At 35.7% G+C, this 18,290-nt stretch overlaps 1 protein-coding gene and 1 long non-coding RNA gene across 7 annotated transcripts in view; one reads left to right on the top strand and one right to left on the bottom strand.

Annotated features, from left to right (window-relative positions):
* The first annotated feature begins 1,717 nt into the window (after positions 1-1,717).
* The window catches only part of LOC102628440 (putative disease resistance RPP13-like protein 1), a 143,090-nt gene continuing 126,517 nt past the window's right edge, over positions 1,718-18,290 (top strand). The window contains exons 1-2 of one of the 5 annotated variants that reach the window (XM_052443556.1): positions 1,718-5,286; positions 17,383-18,247. In XM_052443556.1, the coding sequence (XP_052299516.1) occupies positions 1,964-5,286; positions 17,383-18,214 (4,155 nt within the window). In that variant the 5' untranslated portion in view covers positions 1,718-1,963 and the 3' untranslated portion in view covers positions 18,215-18,247. Of the gene's footprint in view, positions 5,351-15,169; positions 15,207-17,382; positions 18,248-18,290 lie in introns of those variants that run through there. The other 4 variants (XM_052443554.1, XM_052443555.1, XM_052443553.1 and 1 more) reach the window with 4 other exon arrangements.
* LOC127903020 (uncharacterized) overlaps positions 16,004-18,290 on the bottom strand; it is a 127,009-nt gene continuing 124,722 nt past the window's right edge. The window contains exons 3-4 of one of the 2 annotated variants that reach the window (XR_008055775.1): positions 16,671-16,967; positions 16,004-16,572 (exon numbers count right to left, since the gene is read on the bottom strand). This is a non-coding gene — a long non-coding RNA (uncharacterized LOC127903020). The remainder of the gene's footprint in view (positions 16,573-16,670; positions 16,968-18,290) is intronic. The other variant, XR_008055776.1, reaches the window with a different exon arrangement.

The raw sequence follows: 18,290 nt of genomic DNA, 5'->3' as shown, positions 1-18,290 counted from the left end.
AAAATGGGGTAAAAAAGCAAAGCAAAGGTCCACACGGAAACAGCTTGAGATGAAAGTAGATCATTTATGTATTCTCTCTTCAATTGATTGCAAAAGAAACTATTTTAGTATATATTTTTGGCTCTTATCCATTCTTGTACATGTATTTCAAAACGTTCCAAGATTTTATAGCAAATAAATAAATAAATAACTAAAATTTCTTTTTTTATTTGATTTCTTTTCTCGTTCTCTTTATCCTTTCCGCCGTTTAGACTTCAATGCACTTCAAAAAGTTGAATGCAAGTGGGCAATAGATACGAAACATCCTTTCACTATGGTTTTTGTTTCTTTTTTTTTTAATATTATATAAATAATAAAAAGCGATGTTACATATATCTTTACTTTGTTTGCCAGAGTAAAGGGACTCAGCTAAGTGGCAGATTTTGTATGTAACAGCTGAGTCCACATTGGCCTTGCATCAGCTGAGTTTTGGCTGTTTTTTCTCTCTCCTGCAACGCGTGGAAGCGCCCCATTTGCTGTGTTACATACAGAGTCTGTAACATAGCAAGCTCCCAGAGTAAAGATATATCTTGGCATATAACATTAAATAAGTGGCAAAACTTATGTTACAAATACAGTAACAAACAACCAATGAATATAGGCCATTGATTTTGATATTTCTTACATTCAATGGATAAAAATAATTTTAACATAAAACAAAGTAAAAGTGTAATAGATATTTACAGAAAATTTTATTTCTAATCATATGTTTACTTATTTTTTCAAATAAGTCCTCATTGATTTTTAATAATTAAATGATTTTTTATCCATCTTTTCTACATTTATTTTTAAAACTTTATAAAGTTTTTACAATATTTTTATAAAGATTTAAACGATTATTATATTCATAAAGATTCACAAATTTTGAATATATTTTTGCACTTGCATTTATAATTTCTTATCTCTCTTGAGACATAAACTAAATTTTTCTTCTAACACACACACACACACACACATTTTCAATCTATTTTCCATCCTAAATACATATCATCAAGCTATCACACAAATTTTGTAATCTAAATTTAGTATCCTGAATTATAAGAGATATTATATGTGATAAATATTTTATAAATATAATGAATTATTAAAAAGATGGTACAATGAATAGAATTTGTAAAAATAAATCTTAGTTGTAGAATAATTATTAATTAAAGAAATATCTAAAATAGTTGCAGTATTTAATTCAAATTTTTTTAATAATTAGAGTATTTTTAGAGAAATAACTAAAAAATAAGGTCTATATAAAACATGGGCATAAGACGACCGACTAATTTATCTATACTTAAATCTACCTAATCATTTATAAAATATTTTATATAATAATCAAATGATAAATGACATCTATGATAAATAAAAAAATTAAACTACCCGTGCTTCTCTAGTGGCGAAAATGTGTTTGCGCGTTCGTGTTAATATTAAACGCGTTTACCTCTCACTATCAACAAAAATTAAAATTAATTTAATGACAGCTAATACAAAATGTAGATTTATATATAATAAACTAGTATTAGATAGTCATAATTACAATAAACAAATGTAAATTATTGAAATTATACAATATTACGTAGGAGATTTTTTTAATTGTCTATTAAATAAGACTATTTAAATATTTGATTAATAATTAATTATCAAACAATTTTCAAATATTTATATAATAATTCAACTGAGTTTGACTTTAGTTGCAGAAATGCGTGGATCGGCGTGGTAGTGTTTTGGTCGTCGCTAGCAGAAATATTGGTGCTGATAAAAAACAAAGCTTCGTTTTTTGTGTGCACCATTTCACATTGCATTCTCTTGCTTGCTCTTGCTCTTCATTCACAACCCACAACCACAAACTAGACTTTGTTCAATTTCTGCACATTCTTTATGTTCTTCATTTTTCATAATTTACTCTGCTTCCTTTAACCAAAAAAAGAAAAAAAAAATGCCATTCATAGGAGAGGCGGTGCTCAGTGCGTCAGTTAAGTTGCTGATAAAAAAGCTGGCTTCACAGGGACTTGAGCTGTTTACACGGCATAAGAAGTTGAAGGCTGATTTCATCAAGTGGAAGGGAATGTTGGAGATGATTCAGGCAGTGCTTGCCGATGCTGAGGATAGGCAGACCAGGGAGAAGCCAGTTAAGATGTGGCTCGACAATCTTCAGAACTTGGCTTATGACGCTGAAGACGTGTTGGATGAGCTCGAAACTGAAGCTCTGCGGAGGGAGTTGCTGCTTCAAGAACCAGCTGTTGCTGATCAACCCAGTTCGAGTGCAAACACAAGTAAGTTTCGGAAGCTCATTCCCACTTGCTGCACCAGCTTTAGTCCTCGATCTATTCAGTTTGAATCCAAGATGGTGTCGAAAATAAAGGGGATCACTGATCGGTTGCAAGATATTACTACAGCGCAGAAAGGCCTGCTGGATTCGAAAATTGTAATTTCAGTTGGCAAGTCCAGAGATGTAGGACAAAGATTACCCACAACTTCTTTGGTGACTGAAGCCAAAGTTTATGGCAGGGAAAAAGAGATGGAGGAGATTATTGAATTGTTGTTGAATGATGATTTAAGAGCTGATGATGGATTCTCTGTTATTTCTATAAATGGAATGGGCGGCGTCGGGAAGACGACTCTTGCTCAGCTTGTCTATAACGATGATCAAGTGCAACGTCATTTTCAGATCAAAGCGTGGACTTGTGTCTCTGAGGATTTTGATGTTTTTAGGGTTTCAAAATCTATCCTAAATTCCATTGCTAGTTATCAGTGCACGGACAGAGATGATTTAAATTTGCTTCAAGAGAAACTGAAGAAGCAATTGTCGGAAAAGAAATTTTTGCTCGTTTTGGACGACTTGTGGAACGAGAATTACAATTATTGGAGCACCCTGAGCTGTCCCTTTGGAGCTGGCGCACCAGGAAGTAAGATTGTTGTCACAACTCGCAATCTAGACGTTGCAAAACTGACGAGGGCTTATCCAAAATATGGATTGAAAGAGTTGTCGGACAATGATTGTTTGCGTGTGCTCATCCAACACTCCTTAGGGGCTAGGGATTTCAGCATGAATCAATCCTTGAAGGATGTTGGAGAGAAGATAGCGAAGAAGTGCAAAGGATTGCCTCTGGCTGCGAAAACTCTTGGCGGCCTTTTACGCGGCAAAGATGACTTGACTGACTGGGAGTTTGTGCTCAATACAAACACATGGAACTTGCAAGAGGAAAATTGCAGTATTATACCAGCCCTAAGAGTGAGCTACCATTTTCTTCCTCCACAGTTGAAACGGTGCTTCGCATACTGCTCATTGTTTCCAAAAGATTATGAATTTGAAGAAGAGGAGATAATTTTATTGTGGACGGCTGAAGGTTTCTTGGATCAAGAATACAATGGAAGGAAAATGGAAGGTTTGGGCCGCGAGTTCGTTCGGGAGTTACATTCAAGGTCATTATTTCAACAGTCAAGTAAAGATGCGTCCCGATTTGTGATGCATGACCTAATCAATGACCTTGCTTGGTGGGCTGCAGGGGAGATGTGCTTCAGAATGGACGATACCTTAGAGGGAGAAAACCGACAAAAGTTTTGTCAAAGTCTTCGTCATTTTTCTTATATTTGTGGAGAAAGTGATGGCGAAAAGAGATTACAGTCTGTCTGTGATGTGGAGCATTTGCGAACCTTTTTGCCAGTAAATTTGTCAAATTACAGAATCAATTATTTAGCTTGGAGTGTTCTTCAGATGCTGATGAATCTCCCACGCTTAAGGGTCTTTTCTTTGCACGGGTATTCTAACATCATTGAGCTACCAAATGAAATTGAAAATTTGAAGCATTTACGCTTTCTAAACTTATCCAGAACGAGCATTCAAATTTTGCCGGAGTCAATTAACTCGCTGTACAACTTGAATACAATTTTGTTGGAAGACTGTTATCAGCTCAAGAAGTTGTGTAATGACATGGGAAATCTGAAGAAGTTGCGTCATCTAAAAAGTTCAAATGTCGATTCATTGGAAGAAATGCCAAAGGGATTCGGTAAATTGACTTGCCTCTTGACGTTGGGTACATTTGTTGTGGGAAAAGACGGTGGTTCTGGACTACGTGAGTTAAAGTCTTTGACGCATCTTCAGGGGACTCTACAAATTTCGAAGTTGGAGAATGTGAAAGATGTTGGCGATGCCTGTGAGGCTCAGTTAAACAGCAAGGAGAATCTTCAAGCTTTATTGCTCAAATGGAGTACACGGGACGTTCAGAACCTTGACCAGTGTGAATTTGAGACACATGTTCTTAGCGTGCTAAAACCACATCAAGATGTACAAGAGCTCACCATCACAGGCTACGGTGGTACAAAATTTCCAATTTGGCTAGGAGATTCCTCTTTCTCAAAATTGGCGCGTCTAGAATTATGTAGGTGCACGTCTACATCTTTGCCATCGGTAGGGCAACTACCATTTCTAATGGAACTTGATATAAGTGGAATGGACGGAGTAAAGAGCGTGGGGTCGGAGTTTTATAGAAGAAGTTGCTCAGTGCCCTTTCCATCACTGGAGACTCTTTCCTTTTCCGATATGAGAGAATGGGAAGAGTGGATCCCTTGCGGAGCTGGTCAAGAAGTTGATGAAGTGTTTCCTAAGCTGCGAAAGCTTTCTCTTTTCAATTGTCATAAACTGCAAGGAAAATTGCCCAAACGTCTTCTTTTATTGGAGACGCTCGTCATCAAAAGTTGTCAACAGTTGCTAGTGACAATTCAATGTCTTCCTGCTCTCAGTGAATTACAAATCGATGGATGTGAAAGGGTGGTGTTCAGCAGCCCAATTGACCTCAGCTCATTGAAATCAGTGCATTTAGCTTATGTTGCAAATGAAGTGGTCTTAGCAGGTCTATTTGAACAAGGGCTACCTAAATTGGAAAATTTAGTGATTGTTGAAGTTCGAGAGCAAGCATATTTATGGCAGAGTGAAACTCGGTTGCTGCAAGACATTAGATCCCTTAATCGGTTGCATATTTCAAGATGTCCCCGACTGCTTTCCTTGGTAACAGACGAAGAACATGACCAACAACAGCCAGAGTCGCCGTACAGACTTCGATTTTTGGAATTGAGTAGGTGTGAAGGCCTTACAAGGCTCCCACAAGCATTGCTCACCCTTAGTTCCCTTACAGAGATGAGGATATGTGGCTGCGCTTCGCTTGTTTCATTTCCGGAGGCTGCTCTGCCTTCCCAGTTGAGAACAGTTGAAATTGAAGATTGCAATGCTTTGGAATCCTTACCTGAGGCATGGATGCACAAGTCCAATTCATCTCTTGAGAGTTTGGAGATTCGGATTTGTAATTCACTTGTTTCATTTCCAGAGGTTGCTCTGCCTTCCCAGTTGAGAACAGTTACAATAGAAGGATGCGATGCTTTGAAATCCTTACCTGAGGCATGGATGCAAAATAGCAGTACATCTCTTGAAAGTCTGGTCATTGGTAGATGTGATTCTTTGACATATATTGCTAGAATCCAGCTACCTCCGAGCTTGAAGCTGTTCTTTATCCAATGGTGTCGTAATCTAAGGTCTTTGACAGGGGAGCAGGACGTCTGCAGTAGCAGCACTGGGTGCACCTTTTCTGCCACGCTGGAGCACCTTGGGGTCGTGGGTTGCTCGAATCTTGCTTTTTTGTCACGGAATGGAAATCTACCTCAGGCTCTTAAGTTCCTCGACGTCCGTAACTGTTCAAAGCTGGAGTCGTTAGCAGAAAGGTTGGACAACACATCTCTTGAAGAAATTTTTATTTACGACCTTGAAAATCTTCAATCATTACCTGCCGGTTTGCATAATCTCCGCCATCTTCAAAAGATTTGGATATCCAAATGTCCAAATCTTGAGTCATTTCCCGAAGAAGGATTGCCTTCTGCGAAACTGACTGAGCTCATGATCTGGAGATGTGAGAATCTGAAGGCGTTACCCAACAGCATGTCCTCTCTTCTACGTTTAGGCATAATTGGGTGTCCCAGCTTGGAATCTTTCCCAGAGGATGGTTTTCCCACCAACCTCCAATCTCTTGAGGTTAGAGATCTGAAGATAACAAAGCCGTTGCTCGAGTGGGGATTGAACAGATTTACCTCTCTCAGGAATTTATCAATCGGAGGAGGATATCCAGACCTGCTGTCATCTCCGCCGTTTCCTGCCTCTCTAACCGAACTGTGGATTTCAGATATGCCAGATCTGGAGTGCCTATCCTCAATTAGTGAAAACCTCACTTCATTGGAATTTCTGTATCTCATCGATTGTCCGAAGCTCAAATACTTTCCAGAGCAGGGCCTGCCTAAATCACTTTCGCGACTAAGCATCCATAATTGCCCGTTTGATAGAAAAAGATGCAGAAAGGATGAAGGAAAATATTGGCCCATGATTTCCCATATACCACATTTCAACGCTTCCAGTGATTCCAGTTGATACTAGATTTCAATTTGTAAACTAAATTAGATAATCATAATTTCAGTTTTTTTTTCCGCATGTAATTTAATTGTGATATGAACTGACTTTTTCAATGAAAGAATGAAAGTATGTTTGGGATTCCATGATGCGCATTATTGTAACTGACTTTTCTGTCGTTGAATTAATTGTCTTGAGATTAAAAATTAAAGTCTTCTATGTAGATTAAGGCTTCTGTTCTTAAGCCTTCCATCATTTGGTGTGTTACGTTTTAAATTGTTTTTATTTTATTTTTTTTAGTCTTAAGCTTACGTTTCTCTTATGTGTCGATTTTGTGATGGGTATTAATTATCTTGTGATTTAAAATTAAAAGTCTTCCATATAGTAAGGACTTGAGGCTTTTGTTTTCAAGTTTTATATTATTTGGTGTGGTCTTAAATTATTTTTTTCCCTTGATTATATTCAGTTTAAGTATGTGAAATTGTTTGATTCATTAAAGGGTCACATGATAGGATTTTTTTTAAAAAAATATGATCATGTTGATTGATTATGTGTTAGCTGTTAACAATGTTAGCTTTCTTGAATTGGTATTTCCGGTTCAATCCACTGGATTAATCGACAATATTTCTCATTTCATAAATAAATAAGCTTAAAACTTTTGTTGGGGAAAAAAGGAAAAAACATAATATCTGCAACACGAGATTAGAGAATTTTTGGTTGTTAGCTAACGTTTCAATGGAATTTCGACGTGTTAGTTCATTTTTTTAAACTCCGTTTGATAATATTATTCTGTATATAACACTGAAACACAGATGCTTTTACGGCTGTATGTGAAGTCAATTGAGCAGATGTATAAAATTATGCAATAATATTGCGTATTCCATTTTCCACAGTTATTTGCTCTGTTTTAATGTGTATTGGTCACTTGCTTTTTTTTTTTAATTTCCCCAGCTTTTGTGATCTCAAATTATTGTCTATTGACTGGCTTTTAGGCTTTTCTCTGTTAACTTGATTTTATTTAGTAGCTAAGCTTTCATTCAAATTTCGATTTAACTGATGTTAAATCAAAATTTAACATCATTGCTGCAACAACCTTTGTTTCTGTATCTTAACATATCTTCTTGTTCCTTATATTATAACGGTTAACTGATGTTAGAATTGGTCCGCTATTTGATGGAATGAATTAGATGTCCGATGAAATGCCTCTGTGAAATTGTTTTATGCTTATTGACTTATGAAATGAGAAATACTATCGATTAATCTGGTGGATTGAACAGATTCAATCATTTTTCACAAGAGTATATTGCATATTCCATTTTCCACTGTTATTTGCTCTGCTTTAATGTGTTGATCACTTTTTTTTTTTTTAATTTCCTCAGCTTTTATGATCTCAAATTATTGTCTACTGACTGGCTTTTAGGCTTTTAGCCTTGAAATTAGAACGAATATACTCTTTACTCTGTTAACTTGATTTTATTTAGTAGCTAACCTTTCATCGAATTTTGATTTGTTAGGTAGAAATTTTTTGTTCTGGAATCAAAATGTTTGGCATTGTGGTGATGTGGTTTAAAAACTATGACTACCATAAAATGAAACATTGGTTTGATCACACGAAGCACAACCATACACAAATTTTCTTTTTTGCACAAGTAAATTGGCATCCATCTTTTGTTCACGAAAAATATGAAATTTAATGTACCCCTGATCTTGAACCAAGTCTCAGCACATTGGTTGTGAGCATAACTTGGTCACATGTAAATGCCTAGATAGTTGGTAGAATTCTCTAGAATCTCTAGAGCTTGGAAAGCCTCCCTTATAAATAAGGCATGACATTTAGCATTTAGCATTTGAGCAACAAGCTTGGAGCAAGCAACTCAAGTATTCTTGTAAGCTCTCTTGTAATCTCTCTTGTGAGTAATATAATTCTCTTCATTCGGCTCCATTGCTCTCTTCTCTCTAGCTCTTTGAAAACCTTTAGGCTTAGCTAGTTGAGAAGTTCAAGGTTTACTTAGCAACATTCGGCAAAGCTTGTCTAAGTGCCACACGGGTTCGTTGCGCAAAACACTCATCTCGTGACACTAAGCTCTTGAGAATTACCCTCTGAAGTCTGAACCCAACTAGGCATTTCTAAGGCCTAGGGACATAGTTCAAATATCTAAGTTTGCACTGTTCTAATTCTTAGGTCAACATAAGTAGATTACACTGAGAGTTGTGGGGTCTACATACTTACAATTATACATGATCGGGAGTTATTGACATAGTTCAAATATCTGTACTTAACACAGGCCAGATGAAGCCCGAACTCGTCTCTGCCACATGGGCAATGGCCTGGGTGGAGTTGTCTCTACTGTCTAAAGCAATGAATTTAACAATGACCTCATGTCCCCATTTATCATAGGTATATGTTTAAACCAAAAGCATGTCATATATTAGTGGCTAGTCCTTGTAGCTATGAAACTTGGAAGCAGAATCTGAGACTGAATTTCCCTAGAGACTGACTTCTTTGTCACCAGCCAAGCTGCCGATTCATGACAGCAGAGACTAAAAGTCAAGCGCAGATAATTCAGAATGAAGGCCCTAATTTAACACAATTTTCATTTACAAAGCTGTCATTTATTTGTCTTAGTTGATTACCATGTTGCTTCCGACTAGAATGGCTCATGATGAAAATCTCCACTCTGCATTATATGGCTAACCTTGGTGAGCTGAGTGCATCCCATATAGCAAAAGAAATATTGCTTTAGGCCAACTCCGTCTTAACTCCAAGAGACGGCGAACATTATGTGATAGGTATTAATAATGTTAGCTTTTAAATCTTTATATTTTCTTTAATCTTTGTGTTGCAGGTATTTATCACAGGTATTCAAACAAAAAGCGTGTCATATATTAGCAGAATAGTCATTGTAGCTATGAAATTATTTTTGAATCTGAGACTGAATTTCCACAGAGAGATTCTGGTTGCTGGCCTGCGGCCTAAAGTGCTCTTAAGTTGCCTTTGTGCATACCCCAACCCCACCTGCAAATTAATTATATAATATCTTTGTGAAAAAAATAAAAATTATATAGCTCTTCATCATTTTCCTTTTGCAACCGTTCCCTTGAGTTTTTTTTTTTTTTTTTTTTTAAATTGTTACACTATTTATATACATTGTAATCTGAAATCTATTAGGAATCCATAGACAAACTCCGTGTGTGTGTTTTTTTTTTTTTTTAATGTTTACAATATATATTTTCATTATTTAGTATTTAATTTAGTCCTCAATGCGACATCCTGGGTATGTCCCTGTTTCTATATATTAGCATATCTTCTTGTTACTTCCATAACTTCATACATATAAAAGTCAATAGCAATTGCATTACCCTGAAAATTGCAATTACACAAAATATACAATTCATTTTTGATGGACACGTGCAAAATTCTTTCTCTTTCATCTATGTGTAATTTCAATTTCAAAATAAATTCAAATATTGCAATTTTGTAAGAATTGATTTAGTTAATGTGTTGCAGACTATTGACCAATGGAAATTCCGCGTCCTGTCTTTAAAGGCAGAACAATCATAAGGTAATTGCGTCTTCATTATTTGTTAACTTGCTGTTTCACTTATGGTTATCAGTGGTATTAACATCTGATGTCCATTTGTTATTTCACTTTCATGCATGTCGAGTTAGTAAACATATAATCAATCCAACCACTGATGATTTTAATTTGTTCATTGCCTGGCCAAATATTTAATCCAAACCACAAGCCAATGAGACGAAATCCTTATGTTGGGTTGTTCAATGTATTTCAACCCATGCCAAGTAAAGTAAATCTAATTTGGAAGCAAAGCTGCTGTTTGGCAACAGAGAAAATCGAAAAGAAAATTCTGTATTATGTCACGGTTATGACAGAATTTTCAGTCAAGAAGATGACTAATAAAAAAAATTAAATATTTAGTAAATTAGGTATTACGTATTCATTCATAATTATAATAAACAGATGTAAATTATTTAAATTATACATTATTACATACATGATATTGCATAAGAGATACAATAATTCCTATTAAATAAAACCAGGGTCGGCTGTAGAGTTTGTAGGGCCTTAGGCAAATTTTTTTTGTAGGAGACCCCCTTATATTCAAAACCTTCAACAATTACATGAAATAGAAAAGAGATGAAAATTCATCCATATTTAATTATATCTTAAATTTCAACAACAATCAGGAACATCCTAAACAATTTTTAAAAAAAAATCTTTAAAAAATAATCATGAAGACATCTTTTTCACTTTGATGAGAACTATTATAAATTAAATAAATAAGAACAATACTAATTGTAAATAGAATAGTGAGAATGATAACACTTAGATTGTTGAGATGATGAATTGTTGATAAGATATGACAATGGAATTTGCATTTCAAGAAACTATTGTATATCTATTTTTTTAATCTTCAAAAGTGAGCCAATGCATAAAATAATTTTCTTTGTATTAGCTTTTCCATAGAAATTAAAATGAATAGTAAAATTCAGAGATTGTAATGCTAGATAATTAAGTTTTTTTTAATGAAATTGGAAAAGAATTTATTTTATTTTTCCTACGAAAGACTAGTAATGAATAATTAATGATTAGATAATATTATCAATTATAGCTATTTGTATAAAAACAAATCTTAGTAGTAATTTAATTCGAGAAAAAATAGGTTGTCCTACAATATACAATTCAAAAATATTTATTAATTAGAGTATTATTAGAGGAATAACTAAAAATGTGGTTTACCAAAAACATAAGACCTTGAATGACTGCTCAATTCATTTTTGCTTAAAACTTCCCCTAATAAAATAAATAAATTGTGTAAATATTTAATTAATTATTTATAAAATATTTTATATAATACTCAAATGATAAATGATATCTATGATCAATAAAAAGTCCAAATTACTCATGCTTCTCCGGTGGCAGAAACGTGTTTGCCTGGCCGGAACCTGGCCATCGCTATACTGAATTATTTTCGATTTTCTTTAAAGAATTGTCGTATTATTGGAATTATTGATGCACGGTGGTTGTGGAGCTGAATTGTTGATAAATGCTGGGTCAAGTAAAGCTTGTTATTGTTGACCAATTTCACATTGCTTTCTCTTGCTTGCTTTACTCTTCATCACAAACCATACTTCGTTCAATTTATGTAGGTTTTATCTTCTTCAATTATCATTAAATAATAGTACTTAACTATCCATGGCTATTTAAGAAAAATAGTTTAATTTTATTTGAATAAAAGGGTAATATATGTTTTTTTTTTCAAACTCAATTGAATAGCATATAATGACTTTGACTCAATCACCAATGGAGATAAATCTTATTGGCGAGCTTCTCACTATCAATAAAAATTAAAATTAACTTAAAAGACAACTAATACTAAAATTAGATTTATAATAAATTAGTATTGGGTTGTGATAATTACTATAAACAAATGTAAATTATTTATTTTTTACCATCTGGTTATTATATAAAATATTTTAAAATCATTTGATAAATAATCATTAATCAAATATTTAAATTAGTTTATTTATTTTATTTAATAAACAATACTCTATCTGATATGTAATAATGTACAATTACTCATGCTTGACTTTAGTGCCCGAAACGGGTGGCGGTGTTGCATCAGAATTATATATTGAATAACTCAATTGAATAACATATAATGACTTTGAAATACAATTACTCGTGCTTGACTATAGCTTTGTGAATTGCTTAATCATCTCATGCAACTATAAACAATTATTTAACACATGAAAAGTAATGATGGGTGACATATTATTTGAAATTCAAATATGTATCAACTATACAAGTGTATATGTCCATATTAAAGATTATTTTGACTTAAATATTTTACATATATTTTGCGACATTGGTTTCATGTAAATTTTTTTTGTAGGGCCTTAAGCAAATTTTTTTTGTAGGAAACCTCCTTACATTCAAAACCAACCTTCAATATTTAACAAAAAGAAAAAAAAAGATTAAAATTAATCCATATTTAATTATACCTTAAATTTCAACAATAATCAAGAACATCGCAAATAATTTTAAAAAAATCCTAAAAAAATGAAGAAGATACATTTTTTACTTAACTATTATAAAAGTAAATAAATAAGAATAATATTAATTTTTAAATAGAATATTCAGAATTATAACACCTAGATTGTTGAGATGATGAATTATTTATAAGATATGTCAGTGGACTTTGTATTTCAATAAATTATATCCATTCTTTTTCTTTCACTTCAGTAGTGAGCCAATGCATGAAATAATTTTCTTTGTATTAGCTTTTCAATAGAAATTAAAATGAACATTAAAATTCAGAGATTTTAATATTAAATAATTAATTTTTTAATGAAAATAGGTTGTTGTATAAGATGTAATTCAAAAATCTTTATTGATTGGAATATTATTAGAGGAATATCTACAAGGGTTCTACGTGAAATATGAGGCCTTAAATAACTACTTAATTTGTCTATACTTAAAATCGCTTGTCATAAAATAAATAAAATAATGTAAATATTTAATTGATTATTTATAAAATATTTTATATAATAATCAAATGGTAGATGACATCTTTGATAAATAACCAAACCAAATTAGTGAGTATGGATGAAAGACACTTTCGTGGCATAAATGGTGCAATTTCCGCGTGGTGGTGGAGCTGAATTATTGGTGCCTGGTGCGTCAAGTAAAGCTTGTTGATATTAACCTATTTCACATTGCATTCTCTTAATTTACATTTATTTATAGTAATTATGACTACCCACTACCCAAATTGCATGTTTTCTTTTGAACTATTCTTCTGATAGATTACCCTTTCATGCAAATAAAATAAAATTATTCTTCTCAAACACCCATGGATAGTTAAGTATTATTATTTAATGATAATTGAAGAAGATAAAACTATTATTACAGACCATATATATTATTGTCTATTAAATAAAATAAATAAAACTATTTAAATATTCAATTAATGATTATTTATCAAATGATTTTAAAATATTTTATATAATAATCAAATGGTAAAAGATAAATAACCCAACCATTTACTCATGCTTGACTTTATGTTTTGGTCGTCGCTAGCTGAATTATTGGTGCATGGTGGTGTTTTGGTCAGTAAAGCTTTGTTTTTTGTATACACCATTTCACATTACCCGCTCTTGCTTGCTCTACTCTTCACAAACCAAAATCACATGCTAGACTTTCTCCACTTTCTGCAGTTCTTTTTCCTTCATTTTTCATAATTTACGTACTCAGTTTCTTTCTACCGAAAAAAAGAGAAAAATGTCATTCATCGGAAAGGCGGTGCTCAGTGCGTCAGTTGAGTTGCTGATCGAAAAGCTGGCTTCACAGGGACTTGAGCTGTTTAAACGGCATAAGAAGCTGAAGGCTGATTTCATCAAGTGGAAGGGAATGTTGGAGATGATTCAGGCAGTGCTTGCTGATGCTGAGGATAGGCAGACCAGGGAGAAGTCAGTTAAGATGTGGCTCGACAATCTTCAGAACTTGGCTTATGACGCTGAAGACGTGTTGGATGAGTTCGAAACTGAAGCTCTGCGGAGGGAGTTGTTGCGTCAAGAACCAGCTGCTGCTGGTCAACCCAGTTTGAGTGCAAACACAAATAAGCTTCGGAAGCTCGTTCACACTCGCTGCACCAACTTGAGTCCTCGATCGATTCAGTTTGAATCCATGATGACATCGAAAATAAAGGGGATCACTGCTCGGTTGCAAGATATTATTTCAACGCAGAAAGGCCTGCTGGATTCAAAAAATGTAATTTCAGTTGGCAAGTCCAGGGATGTAGGACAAAGATTACCCACAACATCTTTGGTGAATGAAGCCAAAGTTTATGGCAGGGAAAAAGATAAGGAGGCGATAGTTGAATTGTTGCTGAGGGATGATTTAAGAGCTGACGATGGATTCCCTGTTATTTCTATAAATGGAATGGGCGGCGTTGGGAAGACAACTCTTGCTCAGCTTGTCTATAATGATGATCGAGTGCAACGTCATTTTCAGATCAAAGCGTGGACCTGTGTCTCTGAGGATTTTGATGTTTCCAGGGTAACAAAATCAATCCTAAGGTCCATTGCTGATGATCAGATTAAGGATGATGACGATTTAAATTCACTTCAAGTGAAACTGAAGAAGCAATTGTCAGGAAAAAAAATTTTGCTCGTTTTGGACGACGTGTGGAACGAGAATTACGAAAATTGGAGCATTTTGAGCCGTCCCTTCGGAGTTGGTGCACCCGGAAGCAAGATTGTTGTCACAACGCGCAATCTAGGCGTTGCAGAAAGTATGGGGGTTGATCCAGCGTATCAATTGAAAGAGTTGTCAAATGATGATTGTTTGTGTGTGCTCACTCAAATCTCCTTGGGGGCCAGGGATTTCAACATGCACCAATCCTTAAAGGAAGTTGGAGAGAAGATAGCGATGAAGTGCAGAGGATTGCCTTTGGCCGCAAAGACTCTTGGCGGCCTTTTACGCGGCAGAGATGACCCAAGAGACTGGGAATTTGTTCTCAATACTGACATATGGAATTTACGAGAGGAAAGTTGTAATATTTTACCAGCCCTAAGAGTGAGCTACCATTTTCTTGCTCCACAGTTGAAACAGTGCTTTGCTTACTGCTCATTGGTTCCCAAAGATTATGAATTTCAAGAAGAAGAGATAATTTTATTGTGGACGGCTGAAGGTTTCTTGGATCAAGAATACAATGGAAGGAAAATGGAAGATTTGGGCCGCGAGTTCGTTTGGGAGTTACATTCAAGGTCATTATTTCAACAATCAAGTAAAGATGCATCCCGATTTGTGATGCATGATCTCATCAATGACCTTGCTCGATGGGCTGCAGGGGAGCTATACTTCAGAATGGAGGATGCATTAGCAGGTGAAAACGGACAAGAGTTTTCTCAAAGTCTTCGTCATTTTTCGTACATTCGTGGAGGATATGATGGCAAAAATAGGTTGGAGTCCATCTGTGGTGTGAAACATTTGCGTACATTTTTACCAATGAAGTTAAAATATGGGGGCACTTTTTTGGCTTGGAGTGTTCTTCAGATGCTATTGAATCTCCCGCGCCTAAGGGTCTTTTCATTGCGTGGGTATTGCATCTCCAAGCTACCAAATGAAATTGGAAATTTGAAGCATTTACGCTTTCTAAACTTATCCGGAACTTCAATTCAATTTTTGCCTGACTCAATTAACTCACTGTACAACTTGTATACAATTTTATTGGAAGACTGTTATTGGCTCAAGAAGTTGTGTCAAGACATGGGAAACCTAACAAAATTGCATCATCTAATAAATTTTAATGTTCTTTCATTGAAAGAAATGCCAAAGGGATTCGGTAAATTGACTTGTCTCTTGACATTGCGTAGATTTGTTGTTGGAAAGGATAGTGGTTCTAGTCTTCGAGAGTTAAGGTCTTTGATGCATCTTCAGGGAACACTACAAATTTCGATGTTGGAGAATGTGAAAGATGTTGGCGATGCCAGTGAGGCTCAGTTAAACAGCAAGGTGAATCTTAAAGCTTTGTTGCTTGAATGGAGTGCAAGGCCAAGGCGTGTTTGTAACCTCAACCAAAGTGAATTTCAGACGTGTTCTTAGCATTCTAAAACCAAATCAAGCTCTACAGGAGCTCACCATCCTAGGCTACGGTGGTACAAAATTTCCAGTTTGGTTAGGAGATCCCTCATTCTCAAAATTGGTGCTCCTAAGAGTTTTAAGTTGTGGCATGTGTACATCTTTGCCGCCAGTTGGGCAGCTATTATTTCTAAAGCATCTTGAGATAAGTGGAATGGATGGAGTAAAGAGCGTGGGTCCAGAGTTTTATGGAGACAGTTGCTCAGTACCCTTTCCATCACTGGAGACTCTGCGTTTTCATGATATGCAGGAATGGGAAGAGTGGATTCCTCGTGGGGCAGGTCAAGCAGTTGAAGGGTTTCCTAAGCTGCAAATGCTTTCTCTTGTGGGTTGTTCTGAGCTGCAAGGAACATTGCCGGAACGTTTTCCTTTATTGAAGAAGCTCGTCATCGTAGGTTGTGAACAGCTGCTAGTGACAATTCAATGTCTTCCAGTTCTCAGTGAATTACATATCGATGGATGTAGAAGGGTGGTGTTCAGCAGCCTAATCAACTTCAGCTCATTGAAATCAATATTTTTAAGGGATATAGCAAATCAAGTGGTTTTAGCTGGTCTATTTGAGCAAGGGCTACCTAAATTGGAAAACTTACAGATTTGTTATGTTCACGAGCAAACATATTTATGGCAGAGTGAAACTCGGTTATTGCATGACATTAGCTCCCTTAATCAGCTGCAGATTTCAGGATGTTCCCAACTTCTTTCCTTGGTAACAGAGGAAGAACATGACCAGCAACAGCCGGAGTTGCCGTGCAGGCTTCAATTTTTGGAATTGAGTGACTGTAAAGGCCTTACAAAGCTGCCACAAGCATTGCTCACCCTTAGTTCCCTTACAGACATGCGGATATATGGCTGCGCTTCCCTTGTTTCCTTTCCTCAGGCTGCTTTGCCTTCCCAGTTGAGATCAATTGAAATTGGAGAATGCGATGCTTTGGAATCCTTACCTGAGGCACTGATGCACAACTCCAATTCATCTCTTCAGAGTTTGGAGATTCGGGGTTGTAAGTCACTTGTTTCATTTCCAGAGGTTGCTTTGCCTTCCCAGTTGAGAACAATTACAATAGCAAGATGCGATGCTTTGGAATCCTTCCCTGAGGCATGGATGCAAAATAGCAGTACATCTCTCGAAAGTCTGAACATTCATAACTGTGATTCTTTGAGATATATTGCCAGAATCCAGCTACCTCCGAGCTTGAAGCGGCTGATTATCTTTAGATGTGATAATTTAAGGACTTTGACAGGGGAACAGGACATCCGCGGTAGCAGCAGTGGGTGCACCTGCCTCACATCCTTTTCTTCAGAAAGCGAGTTACCTGCCACGCTGGAGCACCTTGAGGTCAATTCTTGCTCGAATCTTGCTTTCTTGTCACGGAATGGAAATCTACCTGAGGCTCTTAAGTACCTCAAGATCAGAGACTGTTCAAAGCTGGAGTCGTTAGCAGAAAGGTTGGACAACACATCCCTTGAAGAAATCACTATTTCATGGCTTGAAAATCTTAAATCATTACCCGTCGGTTTGCATAATCTCCACCATCTTGAAAAGATTAGGGTAGATGGATGGCCAAATCTTGAGTCATTTCCCGAAGAAGGATTGCCTTCTACGAAACTGACTGAGCTCATGATCTGGAGTTGTGAGAATCTGAAGGCGTTACCCAACAGCATGCACAATCTCACCTCTCTTCTACATTTAGAAATAGGTCGATGCCCTAGCTTGGTATCTTTCCCAGAGGATGGGTTTCCCACCAACCTCCAATCGCTTGAGTTTGAAGATCTGAAGATATCAAAGCCATTATTCCAGTGGGGATTGAACAGATTCAACTCTCTCAGGAAATTAAAAATCAGCGGAGGATTTCCAGACCTGGTGTCATCTCCACGGTTTCCCGCCTCTCTAACCGAACTGAAGATTTCAGATATGCCAAGTCTGGAACGCCTGTCTTCAATTGGTGAAAACCTCACTTCATTGAAATTTCTAGATCTCGATAATTGTCCGAAGCTCAAATACTTTTCAAAACAGGGCCTGCCTAAATCACTTTTGCGACTAATTATCGATGAGTGCCCGTTGATAGAGAAAAGGTGCAGAATGGATAATGCAAAATATTGGCCCATGATTACCCATATACCTTGTGTTAGATATTAATAACAGATCAATTTTTGAAGTAGACTGACTGATCCAGTGATTCCAGTTGATACTAGATTTCAATTTCTAAACTAAA

The sequence above is a fragment of the Citrus sinensis genome, chromosome 6 (genome assembly GCF_022201045.2).
Source record: "Citrus sinensis cultivar Valencia sweet orange chromosome 6, DVS_A1.0, whole genome shotgun sequence".
NCBI classification, from domain to species: domain Eukaryota; kingdom Viridiplantae; phylum Streptophyta; class Magnoliopsida; order Sapindales; family Rutaceae; genus Citrus; species Citrus sinensis.
This window is presented reverse-complemented; position numbering and strand designations above follow the sequence as displayed.